At 42.3% G+C, this 14,172-nt stretch overlaps 2 protein-coding genes across 2 annotated transcripts in view; one reads left to right on the top strand and one right to left on the bottom strand.

Annotated features, from left to right (window-relative positions):
• golgb1 (golgin B1) overlaps positions 1–13,385 on the top strand; it is a 125,660-nt gene extending 112,275 nt beyond the window's left edge. The window contains exon 19 of the mRNA XM_051949778.1: positions 10,683–13,385. Coding sequence (XP_051805738.1) covers positions 10,683–10,734 — 52 coding nt within the window. The 3' untranslated portion in view covers positions 10,735–13,385. The remainder of the gene's footprint in view (positions 1–10,682) is intronic.
• Positions 1,970–9,394, bottom strand: LOC110964709 (fibroblast growth factor 6-like). Its single transcript, XM_022213509.2, has 3 exons — positions 8,292–9,394; positions 7,691–7,794; positions 1,970–5,359 (listed from the first exon to the last, which is right to left on the bottom strand). Exons 1-3 carry the CDS (start codon positions 8,632–8,634, stop codon positions 5,183–5,185), a joined length of 624 nt encoding a protein of 207 aa, XP_022069201.1. The 5' UTR covers positions 8,635–9,394; the 3' UTR covers positions 1,970–5,182.
• Positions 13,386–14,172: the final 787 nt, after the last annotated feature.

The raw sequence follows: 14,172 nt of genomic DNA, 5'->3' as shown, positions 1-14,172 counted from the left end.
GTAAAATAACATTAAAAGTCTGTTCTTTTAATATAAAAAGACAACTAAAATACATGTATTAACTTCTGTTGTAATTTCACCAATATTAGCTTTCTATTTAATATTTAATATAGTAAATATATTTCTAAAATGAGATACCAAAAACTGAAAAACAAGTATTTTTGTTACTTCTGTTTCTTCACTGGGATATTTTGTGTGATTGCAGTTCACTTTACTGCAGTAGTAAGCCTCATTATTTGTATTATTATATTATTTAAGCTGGTTTATAGGTATTCCACTGTTTTTGTTTTTACGTATAAATATCCTTCAATTAAACATTTAAAAGCCAAAAACTACACATGATTTTATGCAAAATTAAGGCTAGAAACTTTCATGAGATGTATTTTTAATTTATTTTATAGCATTTTTGGTGCTGCTAGAGTGTTTGTTTAGTTTTGTTTTTGGAGCGCTGTAGCTTCTTGTTGACGGGTATAACGGCCCGGGTATCTCTTCGGTCCGTCTTTTCAGCCAGAGCCTCTAACTGGTCCACTCTGCCACAGCTGATGTTGTTGTGATGGTCAGGTTCCTCAATAGCGGCGAGTCAGTGTGTCTCTGCTTCTTCATCCTAAGACACTGTGAGCTCCATGTGTGTGCAGATAGCTGGAGAACAGCAGCACATCTGGCTTCTGATGGTTCTTAGTCGTGTATTCCACTGCACTCGGTTGAGTCTCCACGTGTACCGACTATGGGAGAGGCTCACTTTGCAACCACTAAAGTTATCCAGAGTAGTTTAAATCAATCCACTGGACTTTAAGAAAGTTCCTTGAAGACGTTTCACCTCTCATCCAAGAGGCTTCTTCAGTTCTGGTGGTGGTTGGTGTTGCCTCAGCTTTTAAACCTCTGTGAGGTGTTTCCAGGGCTATTATTCCAACGACCGATACCAAGACTCATCTGACTACTCAACGATGACCGTTGTATCGGTGGGGGTCGTTGAAATGCACAGATGTCGCTGAGCTCTCGTGTACTAATGGTGGTCATTGGCATGAGTCTGCTGAGGAGTTCTTTTGGGGAGTTTTGAAAGGACCTGATTGTAAATTGGCGAAAGATGATGTCGCAGACCACCCCCCCCTGTTCAGAGATGGCTTCTCTACCTAGACATGGATGGCTTCTTTCACTCCTCTCTCAAACCATCTGACCTCCCTGTCCAAAATCTGAACATTGGTGTCCTGAAACGAGTGTCCTTCTTCCTTAAGGAGAAGGAAGACTGCCGAATCCTGTCCTGAGGAACTGGCTCTCGTTGAGTAGTCAGACGAGTCTCGGTATTGGTCGTTGGAATAATAGCCCTGGACACACCTCACAGAGGTTTAAAAGCTGAGGCAACACCAACCTTTGGATAACCATAACCTGGATGAATGAGAACCTACACAGTCACCCACTAAAGTTGGGTTTTATTGTCACTGGTGATGACACAGGATGCATAGTGGATCTTCACTAATTGTGATTTTGAGGACTAGAAAGGACTTACTCTGCTTGCCTCCATCTCCCACAAATCCTTCCGGGTGATATTCTGGTTTTCCACGCTCTCCTGTTTCACCCAAGGGCCATGCTTGGCTTCCATCACCGCCTTGGCAAACCTTGTTGACTCCTCCTGCTGGGGATTTCGGGCTCGACCAACTTCCACCGCTCCAGTGAGGATGCCTGGCTCCGGTGAGGTCGTCTTTCACCGAGCCTTACCCTCCTCTTCCTCGCTGGACTCGGCCCACCATGTCTCCATGGTGGAGAGCAGATACTGCCTGCGGTCTTGGCAGTCCACTCTCTTCCTGTTGTCAGGATTGAAGTGACACCTCTGATCAGAGAGTCATCTGTAGCCTCGCTTTGGTGCAGCGCTGCTCCTCTACAAACAGCCAAATCATACCGCATGTAACAGTAAGTCTGTCCTAGTAGATCCTTTTACTGAATAAAGTACAGAAAACAAAGCCATCAACCAGTTAAAAAACAAAACAAACTTTTATTATCTCAGGAATACAGTAGACTGCTGTGCACAGCACATACGTACAAAAATAAAAGGAAAAAACTTTAATATCCTTACTTAGCATTGTCTGTTTTCAGAAACGAATAGCTGAACTTTGTTTCTTCTTAATTTACAGTCATCAGCAAAACCAAAACTAAGGCAGAAGGTGAGGTATATGAGAACAGAGGAGAGGAATCGAGTGGAGGCTCACTCCTGTCAGAGTAGGAGTTAAAAAAAACACATGAAGCACACACCCTTCATCATGCTAAGAGTCCATTAAACATTATAAAGAAAAGATATTCCTCACCTTGACTTAATTAAATTTGACCTATGATAAGCTGTGGAAAGAAAAAAAAGAGACAACAGATAAATCTGAATAAATTTTTTGGTCAAAGCTGAAAGGTGAGAATTTCCTTTTTAGACACAAACTTTTCCTCTTTTAGGCGTCCAGCTCTGTTTCTGGACAGAAAATCTCTTCTTTACGCTAGCTCATAATCAGGATGTCCTCGATAAGGTGCTGCTAGAGACGTCGGACATCTGGATTGCGAGGTGGGTGAGAGAAGTGCTCGTTGCTGTGCATGCGCAAAGTTCACTTTCAAGCCTTCCTCAGCTGAAACTGCAGGAAATGTCGATTGTGTTTGCCGTTTTCTTTTTCAAAAAAAAGGATGACCGTTTACTCCCGAGAATAAATGTACATCAGTGGTACTACATGCAGCCTCATCTACCACAGCAGTAGGTCTTCATCAGCTTTTGAAACTTCTGCTTGGCGGTGTAGCCTCGGCACTCGCACAAAAAAAACACGTCCCCAGAGCAAAAAGAGATTTCATGTGCGTAGAACACTGGTGTGAGTGGATGTGTTGAGCAGCAGGCGATGCTGTGTCGGTGTGGGGATGCTTCGTCCTGAGGAGGCTGTGGAGGCATCCTGCAGGACCAGGAGAGGCTCTGCGTGACTCTGCTCCTCGCACTGCATTAACTCTGCACATGTCCCCTCCCTAGAAACACCCCAACACCAGTACTTGGAAGCACAGCATGTTGTGGAGCTGCGTTTTAAAGAAGTGGAGCTCTTTTTCAGAGAGGGATGTTTGAAAAAAGGTTGTCGACAGGGAGCCATAGCAGCTACGATTCTGTACCTGTCAGTTAAAGGGTCATCAGTGTACTGAATTACATACATTTAACCAGTAAATAAAGTGTTTGCTGCATCAGAAAGATACTTGAAATCCAAGCTACACCGGAGCACCGCGGCCACCGGGGTTAGGGCCAAGGCTGCTCCGTGGCTCTGACCTTGAACTAAAAAAGGCTGAAAGGAGAGGAGGAAGTTCCAGGGTTACAGCTGGAATCCCAAGGTCCCTGCCTACAGGGTGAGCTGTGGAAGGGGGGTAAAGGGACAGGCAGAGGTGGGTAGCAGGGGGGCCGTAGAGCTCAGGTATGTGGGAAGCTGCCTGTCATCCTGGCAGATCCACATTCCTGCAGGGGCTTTGTCGAACAACAAAGACAGTGGGCCTGCTCCCTCGCATACGTCTTTCCTGGATTTAAATAGTCCTGCTTCCTCTCGCATAAGAGCGGATGGAGGCTGACGGCGAAGTTAACAGCTGCAGAGATTACATGGCTAGATGCACTCTGTGAGACTCCCAGGAATCCTCAGAATGAGGCAAGAAAAACATCTTTGGAATATGTAACGAGATATTTGCACCGTGAGTCTGCAAAGCGCGGCACGCTTTCAGGCTTTGTGAACAAACTGCTACTATAAATATCTCAACTTTAGTCGCAATTTGTGAACTTTCTGACCTTCTGTGCCAGTGTTTTACCATCCAAATGCATCAGATTAAGCTGAAACCAACAGAAATCTTACAGCGTGCATCTAATCCACCAACTGCTCTGTCCTTTAGTCCTTCCAAACACTTGACTGGCTCATCCCTAATTGCGTTTAAGACCATTCGACTTCAGCTCCCAACACCTCGCAGCCACTGCAGTGCTGCTGCAGAACACACAGGCAAGCAGGAGAAGAGGCCCGGGGCACATAATCCTCCACCGGACACACCGACACAAAGATGAAGTGAAGAAACAAACGTATGGGGAACGGCTCTCACCAGAACATTCAGGCACCATCGTCTGGTTCGCTGTGCAGCCTGAACTATTTTTGCCTCCTTCAGGCAACTGCGACAAAGCAGCGTTAAGAAGCTCCTGAATTCTTCTTTTACATTTGCAACTATTTACACTGGTTTCCATTGGCTTTAATGGACAGTAGACATCATTTTCAACAGCAGCTAAAGCTTTGCAAAAAACAGCAACCCACTTTACTGTAGGAGCTCTGTCCAGGACAATGTGCAGGAACGTTTCTGCTCTATCCGCTCAGTCGACTCCTGTGCAAGCCAGGTCCAAACGAAAATGCTCTCCATGCTGGGATAGATAAGTTTCCACCCTGTTTATTCGCTGGCGATGCCACACAGTTAAACTCATGGCCGTGTGCCAGGCTCTATGGCCGACCGCTCTCTGGTCTCAACCACAGATTGTTTATTACTTAATCGATCTAATTACAGAAAAGAAAATAAACCAGAGATAGTCAGCCCCCCCCTTGCCCTCCCCTCCCCTTCTGAGGCCCTCTCCGGAGCGTCAGCCCTATTTCTGACTCCAGCGGGTGTCTCTTACATGCAAGTTTAAGGGGGCCACAAGTGGGAACACCAAGGCACCTTTAAATCGTGCAGCAAAGGTAGTGCATTTAAGTTTCCCCCGCTGCCGGACATGGATGATCGAGCAGGGAACCGTCAAGCGCTCAAAGGTTTGAAAAGTAACAATAAACTCAGCAGATACTTGAGCAGAAGTCCATGCATCCCTTAATCTAGTAAAGTGGTTCTTTGAGGTAATAAAAAGTATTCATTTCACTCTCTAAAAGCACAGAATATAGCTCATCCTCCATCTCAAAAAAAAAAGGAAGTGACACGTCGTTCGGTTACAGCAAGCACCAAGGTAAAGTGAGACAGGCAAAGGCTTCGACTCCCCCGTCCGTAAAAACAATAAGCAGCACAGTATGGCATACATATACAAAGATAGCTATCCAAATATACATATATATAACAGAATAAATATTTGTGTTTTCTTTCGCAGTCCGTGGGTTTGTATATCATGACTATGCATTTCTATGTTACCTGGAAGAACATCCACATGTGCAAATTACTCAGTTATTGCCAGTTTCTCTCATAGTCGCGGGAGGAAATGTGTGACCGTCATGGCGGTGGTGGCCTTGTTGCCTCTCTTTACGCGGCCATGCTTGCTGAGGGCGATGTAGAAGCCCTTGTAAACAAAAGACTCATAGGCGTTGTAGTTGTTGGGCAGCAAAGTCTCCTTGAACTTGCACTCGTCCCTGAAGACTCTCTGGAAAAGGCCGAGGAAAGGGAGAGAAAGACGGGAGTCAGTGGATGGCGCTGGACGGACATCACAACATATGCATGGTTTCCACGTGACCTTTACTTTGGCGAGCAGCCTGCCTGGCCAGCGTGCTTTGAGGGAAACAGGAGGAGGTGGCATGCTGTTGCAAAAGAAATACCCTTTTCAAACGCAGATGGCAGCCTCCTGCTTTTACTGCTGAGCTCGTAAAATAAATCTCAGGTGTGCTGACCGACTGAGTGACCACGTTAACGCGAATCCTGAGGAGGAGCGCGACTAAAAGAGCTGCAACCAAAGTTTAAACGACACACAAACGCGCTGTGGTTGAATCAAAGCACGCATTGTACTCAGAAGTCCTTAAATTACCACATTTAGACATTAGATGCAGGTTTGTTTTGTACTGTCATTTGTAAAAGAAGTACCAAGAAGTATTTATACCGCCGTGTAGAAACACTTTGTGACAAGTTAAAGTCCTGCATGTTTATATCCATAAAATATACTCACAGTACCAGAAGTAAAAGTATTTATCATGCAGAATGGCTCAGCATGTCACTGGATTACACTCTATTATTTAACCCTCCTGCTGTCCTCGTTTACTGGCACCAAAAAATATTGTTTCCTCGTCTGAAAAAAATCCCAATATTCAGCAAAAAAATTCTCCAAATTTCTGAAAATTTGCAAAACCTTCAGAAGGAAAATTCACATAATTCCTTAAAAATTGTATTAAAAAAAATCCCCCAGATTTGACAAGAAAATTCTTGAAAATATTTTCAAAAAATGAGTAAACATCGTCCAAAGAAATCCTAAAAATATCTAAAGTGATTCCATATATATCAGTGAAACTAGTAATATTTGCTTTAAGAACATTCAAATAAAAATCAACCAAAATCCAGTGAAATTTGCTGGATTTTGGTTGATTTTTATGTGAATGTTCTTAAGAAACATTTTTAACATTTCTTTTTTTCCATCAAAAAATGTTCAAAAATTTCCCAAAATGTGGACATCAGAAGTTTCACTGTGAAAATATCTTTTTTTTCCCTCCACATTTTCAAACTAAAATGGGTCAATTCTGACCTGCAGGACGACACGAGGGTCAAAGCTGCAGATGGTGAAAGCGAGGCTAAGTGTAGCTGATATTTAACTCATAAATGTGCTGTATTTTGGACTGAAAATCTAAATCTGCAAAGCACGAAGTGGCTAAATGTGGAGATGAAAGTATGTTTGCTTACAAAATGTAGTAGATATAGCAATGCTTTACTCACTTCAAAGCTTTTAAATGCGCTTTCGTAACAACTTTTCTTAATTTAAGAGCACTTACGTTGTGTTGAACTCTTTCTGAACACACGAGAACCAAATTCTGACCTAAATAAGAAGCTGTCCTTTCAAATAAGAAGAAAGAAGCATGAGTCTGAACCTTAGAGTCTGATATTCAACACAAAGCTGTTGGATCGTTCATTGTAAAATTCAAATCTAAATTTACTTACTATATAATGTCAACTGACAGGTTTATCACTAAACAACAAATACTAAATACAATATTAAACAAACAGCCAAGATTAGTGATTTAAAGTTAGCCTGGAGTCAGATTTGACTTCATAATGTTCCGATTTGAACAGATTTTCTATAATATATCACTGAGAACAATGCTGTAAAACGTCTCTCTTTGTATAAAACCCCCACTGCAACTATTTGATGCCGTCGGTCCCTAAAAATACATGATCTTCACAGAGACACTTGCCTTTGATTTTGCATCTGAGGCTTTAAACAGCGTGTCAGAAGTGACCTACTTTTATAGACCCAGCCTGTTTGTAGTGCCACTGGTTTTTACTGTGTGATTGTTATGAGCAGCTTCATGGCAAATAAGAAAAATATGCAGATTTAAGTGGAGGAAGGTTTACTCAGATCTTCCTCGCTGCATTTCTGATGGAAATATTGCATCTTTTACTCCACTTGTAGTGACTTTGCAGTATATTTATTGGCAGCTGCTGCAAAAATGATCAATTAAATCCCATTTTGCTTGAGTACTTTCGCTCAAAAACAGCTGCTGCTTGCACCGGAGTACTTTGATAATGCAGTATTGCTTCTTTTCGTGGAGTAAAAGGATCGGACTACTAGATTCTGACCCAGCTCTCTCCTGTGGGGCTCCTTGGACCCTGCTGTGAAGCCCCCCTATCATCGGGGCATATTAATAACACAACAGCGCTCATAAACTCGTGGATGCAGCAGCAACATGAACTCGTCTTACACTGATGTGTGGCACAGAAAGAGAGAGAGAGAGAGAGAGAGAGAGAGAGAGAGAGCAGTTGCGCACAGACGTACCGTTCCGTATAACCTTCCCCTGCTGTTCATTGCGACAAACAGCTCACTCCTCACTCCGAACAGGCTGATCACTCCTCGGTCCACGGTGGAGATCTCTATCAGACCTGGACAAACACAGTGTTAAGGTGGGGAGGGGAAGCAAACATGGGAGTCACACTGCGCCTGTGGAATGGGGGGGAGAAAGTCGCGTAAAACTGGCCTCTGCAGCAGTGATGGGTGTAACCTTGCAGGTGCACTGCGACTGGATGATGCTCAATTAGCGCCGTGACACTTGTGCATGTTAGACATTAAAGCTCCACTGCGCGCTCAGAGGACGTGTCCTGCTGCAGAGGAGGGGGACGCGGGGGTAAAAATAAGTCAGCAGCGTCTAAACCGGCTCGAGCATTCATGTCATGTTTTTGGGTTGGGAGGATATTTCGCGCTGCACGGATGCAAAGCGAGGCTCGGTACGCTGTTTTTTTTTTTTTTTTTTTTTTTTGCGCTCTGGGAAACTTTCAACCATGCCGACACGTCTGATTAAATGTCATGCAAAGACAAGCGAGGCGGCTGTGAACTTTTCCACAGCCTGCGCATAGGGTTACGCTCTTCTGATGCAACTCACTGTATTGGTTCTCATTGTGTGCACCGTTTATCCTGCCGTCCGGGAGCACCTGCAGGTGAAACCCAATGCCCACGTTGCAGTAGAGCCGTCGCACTCTTTTGATGCCCTGCAAATAGTCACTCTCCCAGTTCAGCTCCGATTTCCCCCCGCTTATACCCAGATAGGAGCGGGAGAAGAGGGTCTCCCACTTCTTTTCCAACAAAGTCGCGTTAGTCCTGCTCGGAATCGGGTAAGACGAAGCGATTCCCCACAGAGAAGTCCACAGTACAATCACTGCTGGCAGCGTCCAGTGCGCCCTGGCCCCGCTGGACATGCTGTAGTGGCACCTTTGCGCAGAGGCCATCCAGGTTACCTTTGGGGCGCGTGGTCAAAGTTACCTGCCCTAGAAATGCAACTCTTCTTGTTTTCTGTCCTTTGGCATGATGGTGGTGAAGGCTTAGTTTGGGATCAAGGCAGATCAAGGCCCCATAGCCCGAGATCTGAGCAGCAGCAGCAGCAGCAGCAGCAGGAGGAGGAGGAGGAGAGGGACGGAGCGCGTCGGAGCTTGAATTGGTGCCGGTGGCGATGATCATCTTTCGCCGCTCCGAGCCTCTGTTCAGGCAACGCTGGCCGTGGAGGGGGGACTACCACTCACCCGCAAAAACCAGCTCACCTTGCTCCCCCGACTCTCACATCCTAAAATGACATCACTGTGACTTCACAACCCCCCCATCAAAAGTAGGAGGAGGAGGAGGAGGGTTACAGGAGCCCAGCAGCAGTAGTTCTGGTGGGAGTGATGGGGGCTGCTGCGCCTTCAATCAGCGCCAAACAAGCCGGACAGGACGAGGAGAAGCGCGTCCTGTGGCGCATTTCAGCGTAAAAACCTGCTCGGAGGTGTTGCAGTTCCAACACTCCTGAATCAGCTGATCCACCAGATTTAGGCTCAACTCTGAGGCCGAGAATTTACAAAGCTACACAGAGGACGTTAAGGACAGCAATGCCACGAAATAGTTTTATATTAACCCTCATGTTGTCCTGCGGGTCAAATTGACCCATTTTGAAGTTTAAAATGTGGAAAAAGTACAGATTTGAAAACTTCCAGATTTCAACATTTTTCAGTAAATTTTTGAACATTTTCTGGTGGGAAAAAAAGAAATGCTTAAAAATGTTTCTATAAGAACATTCAGGAAAAAATCAACCAAAATCCAGCGAACTTCACTGGATTTTGATAGATTTTTTTCCACTGAAAGTTCTTACTTATATATATATAGAATCACTATTATTATTATTATTACTATATTTTTTAGGATTTTTTGGAAGATTTTTAGTCTTTTTTTGAAAATATTTTCAATTTTTATTTTTTAATTTTTATTTCTTGCCAAATATGTTTTTTTTTTAAATAAAACTTTTCAGGGAAACACTTAAGTATTTTTCTTCCTGAAGATTTTGCAATTTTTTTTTAAAACTTGGGGAATTTTTTGGTGAATTTTTGGATTTTTTTCAGACAAGGGAACAATATTTTTTGGTGCCGTAAATGAGGACAACAGAAGGGTTAATATTTTTTTACACTTCGCTGAGTTAGATTTTTATTTTCGTCACAGATTACCAAAGAATAATTAATTTTATAGCAGTTTAACCTTTTAAATGCCAGTTTATTTGCATATTTTTAAAATTTCCACTGTTCTGGGAGTGTCACAATGAAAAAAATCATAAATTTTACATTTTACACAGAATAAAAAGATGACTAAAATAAATGAAACTGTCATAAAATATTATATTTTTAATTGTTGTTTTTAAATTTACCAAGTTAGGTTTATCAAATACATGTAAAGTGATATTAATGATTAAAAATAATTTATTCTTTCTTTGTTCAACCATATTCAGGAACGCATTTAGAAAAAATAATAAGATCATAAAAACAGAAATGCTGGGGCTCAAACTTACGTCTGCAAAATATAAACACTTCATCAAGTAAAAGACAGATAATAACTACAAATACTTCCTGTTTTCCTCATTTCATATGTCACAAAATGCATGTACAAGGTCGATGAATTAAGGCCAGAAAATAATGTAGGCCTGAAAGTCACCCTCGCTCTGCTCGTATTATTTTGAAGGCAAGCTAACCTAGTTTTTCAGTCTTCCTCTTCCTAACTGGGATGGCTTGACCCGGCTCTTCCTCACATGGGAGACCTGTGATAGAGTGTGTGTGTGTGTGTGTGTGTGTGTGTGTGTGTGTGTGTGTGTGTGTGTGTGTGTGTGTGTGTGTGTGAGAGAGAGAGTGTGTGTGACTTTCATTGGCGTTGAGCAATCATGGGATGGATGGATGGATACAGTGTCCAGAGCCCAAATCGGGACGGTGGTCATATGTCCTGGCAGCCTGCGGCCTTATTTAGAAGGAAGGTGTAAAAACAGTCACAGCCAGTCACAGGAGAGCAAATGGCAATCCTGTCTGACACTTCCTTAGCTGTTTGTCCAGGAAGTTTACACAACCAGATATTCTGCCTGGTCAGATTGCGCGTTATTATTGTAAGTAACACACCCTGCAACTAACATAAAAATACAACCTGCGTGGATCAAATGCGTGACATTGTTTTGTGTAACCCGCTAAGTGCAGGTCCAGAAATAAAGCGCTAAAAGATATATGAGCAGAGATCCGTGGTGCTGGTGGTCATAATTGAGAAAAAGATAGCATTTATTGTGGAGAAATTAACACATTTTGCGTACACCCTGCCTAAAAATGCCCCGTATTATCAAATTATTGTGACTTATTTTATAGTGTTGCTTTAAACCTTCTTAGGCCCCATCCACACGAAGACAAAACGCTTAACAGTTTCAAAAACAATCGCCATGAAGATGAAGGCGTCTCAGAAAATGTGTGCGTCTACATGAATGGACTCGATAGGCATGGAAACGCTGTAAAACACATGAAAGACCTCTAGGGGCGCTGTAACGATACGAAACACGCAAACGGAAGAAAAAACAGTGGGCACTTGCAGCAAAACTTGTAAACAGAGACCAAGCTAATGTGTCCTCGATAATTGTTTGTTCAACTCGGTGGTGATTGAGAAGAAGGAGATTTTGCTGCAACAGGGACAGTAGGGTTACTAGCTTCATCAGCTCATTTGCTACACTGTACGCCGCCATTGTTGTTGTCGTTGCCGCGTGTGGCGCATGAGTGTCGAAACTATGACGCAAGCGTATCTGAAAAGTAGCGGATAGCCAGTAAAAACAGAGCTGCGTATACGGCATTTCAAAATCTTTCCACTCTGGAACCCGTTTTCAAAAATGATCGTTTACAGACCCCCAAAACGCCGTCTTCGTGTGGATGATGCGCAGATTCGGCAAGAAACCTATGCGTTTAGACCTCGGTTTGTCTTCGTGTGGATGGGGTCTTATTCTACATTCTTAAACAGCACACAATCTAAATTTACAACAAAACGTTTAGAACATACTGTAATTGCAAGCAGATGTTTTATAATGAATTACTGAACATTTCCTTGTAGTATTGAGGTATAAAATATAATATCGTTCAGCGTTCTGAACTTCTTTCAGCATTGAATTGTTTTGGTGTCACTGTTAAATATGCATAAAACACTGTGAGATTAAAAATAGTCCGAGTGCAGTGGGTTCCGACCCCCTCCACATCCCTGTTTGCATCCCGTCCTGCTGCTGCTGCTGGTGGGAGATGAATCCTCAGGGGAATTCCCAGGACGTCACCGAGCTCTGAGGCCCCGAGGTGCTTTCTGCTGCCAGGGAGCCTCAGGCCCACCTTAGCAACCGGAGAGGCCCGGTTACTGACAAACAGCAGCAGCAAGGAAAGCCATGATGGAAAAACAACAAACAAACAAAACATTTTAGATTTATTTATATCCTAAAATGTAAAGAATCCTGTCGTGTATATTGACATGCATGTTGAGAGACATTAAAAATCATATTTAAGTGGCATAACTACACGAAAGTAGTTAAAAGATACTAAATAGAAAATGTATATAATCTAAAAATAGCAAATATTGAGTATTTTTTTCGCTCTTAATTAAAATCACAATAATCCACACAATTGTAGATCAATACTTTCAAATAGTCTAAAGTTAAAATGTTAACCTGTTCGAAACATAAAATGTACTTACATATGGATGCACTGGTAGTAGGGTCATAATTGTGGGACTTTTTGCGTCATAGTCGACATTTTTGCTGTTTTCAGGTCTAAAATCAACATGGCCGCCTATAACCAAACACCACATGGTATTTTTAGAGAAAGATTCTTCTAGATATTTTATATACAACTGAGTAAAATTGAAATTGAAAGTTATTTCTAAAGATATTGTAGTAGACCTGTTGACGACTTTGTATTAAATAAGTCAGAAAGTCTTGGAGGCTTTCCAGTCTTTTCTTCAGGAGGAAATGACATCATGTGGAGCAGGTCATGTGATCTGGAATTAACTCACTTCCTGGAGAGGTGTTTCTGTGATGGGGAACTTAGTTGAAAGTGATTTCTCGGACAAGGACGAAATGTATTATTTTCCATATAAAATTTTGATATATTGCCAAAAAAATTAAATATGTCATGATTATCTCAATACATAATGATGTATATTTAAAGTATTATAACTATTAATATATGTTGGAATCATAATAGTAAATACTAATGTATTAAAAGTACATATATTCATATATTATGCATGAAATCGGTCACAAAATAACAAGGGAAAGATGGGAGGTAAAGTTTGAACATATCTGAGCATGTTATCTATCTATCTGTCTATCTGTCTATCTGTCTATCCATCCATCCATCTATTCATCCATCCATCTATCTATTCATCCATCCATCCAACCATCTATCCATCCTTCCGTCCATCCATCCATCTATCCATCCATCCATCCATCCATCCATCCATCCATCCATCCATCCATCCATCCATCCATCCATCCAATACATTTATAAAAGTAGAATGGTGTCTGTCCTATCATACTACCTATAGGTGTGGAAAAATGACCAGCTGTCACAGCATAAAACACAAAGCACAGCTCAGTATCTCTCGTTTTTCTTGGGGTGTTATTTGCTGTTTCTAACTACTCCTGGGTTTTTTGTCCACAATAAATCCTGCTGCTCTTGAATGCTGACTTCTCTTGGAGATTTTTTAAAGATACTTAACATTTGAACATGGTCAAGTCTTAGTCTCTGGTCCATCATTTGGGACAGTCTATAGAAACAGACACACACAGAGTGGAGTAGATGCCAGTACAGTGGAGATAATGGTACTCTAGCTGACAGAACTCATTACAGCCATTCAACCATTTTTTCTTTTTTACAAAATTAGCATGGGCTAATTTTTGCGTAGTTTATTTTTTGTTGTAATCGTGTAAACAACCTTTCTGGTTGTAAATGAAATGTGAACGGAGGGATGATGTGTGGCCAACGTGCCTGTTTGTTTTCGTCACAGACGCTGATATCCAGCTTTTGTGATCGTCACAGGCAGAACCTTTGAAGCTCCTTAAAGTAAGACTTTGAATTAAAAAACTCTATTTACGATTTTGCGTACCGCTTTGATGCTCAGTGTGGATCAGGAGATACTAGGGGTGTAACGAAATTTCATGCCACGAAATAAAAAATGACGAAATAAAATTCAAAGACACGAAATAAAAAACGCGAAGGAGCGCCGTGCACCACTGAGACTGATGATTTTTGACCCTCCTCGCCTACCGTAGCAAAACACTCGCTTCAAAGCGGAGGAAGACGAGGTTGAGGAATTAGCTGATGCTCCTTCATCAAATAAATCGGTTGTGGCTTCCTGTTTAAACGACGAGAGAACGGTGAGAAGATTGCGGATAAAACAAAAACCGTGTGCAAAGTATGCCGCTACAGTTCGCCGTATACTGCGGCGAGTACGACTAGTTCACAGTT

Source organism: Acanthochromis polyacanthus, chromosome 1 (genome assembly GCF_021347895.1).
Source record: "Acanthochromis polyacanthus isolate Apoly-LR-REF ecotype Palm Island chromosome 1, KAUST_Apoly_ChrSc, whole genome shotgun sequence".
Classification (NCBI taxonomy): Eukaryota; Metazoa; Chordata; class Actinopteri; family Pomacentridae; genus Acanthochromis; species Acanthochromis polyacanthus.
The sequence above is the reverse complement of the archived record's forward strand: the minus strand, read 5'-3'. Positions and strand labels throughout refer to the sequence as shown.

What these genes read in the sequence shown, in the direction of transcription:
- LOC110964709 (XM_022213509.2), bottom strand. Translation starts at nt 8,634, where the DNA reads ATGGCCTCTGCGCAAAGGTGCCACTACAGCATGTCCAGCGGGGCCAGG. An exon ending in ACACAATGAGAACCAATACA is followed by an intron (nt 7,795 to 8,291) that starts GTGAGTTGCATC and finishes GTGTTTGTCCAG; the next exon opens with GTCTGATAGAGATCTCCACC. An exon ending in GGGGAAGGTTATACGGAACG is followed by an intron (nt 5,360 to 7,690) that starts GTACGTCTGTGC and finishes GGCCTTTTCCAG; the next exon opens with AGAGTCTTCAGGGACGAGTG.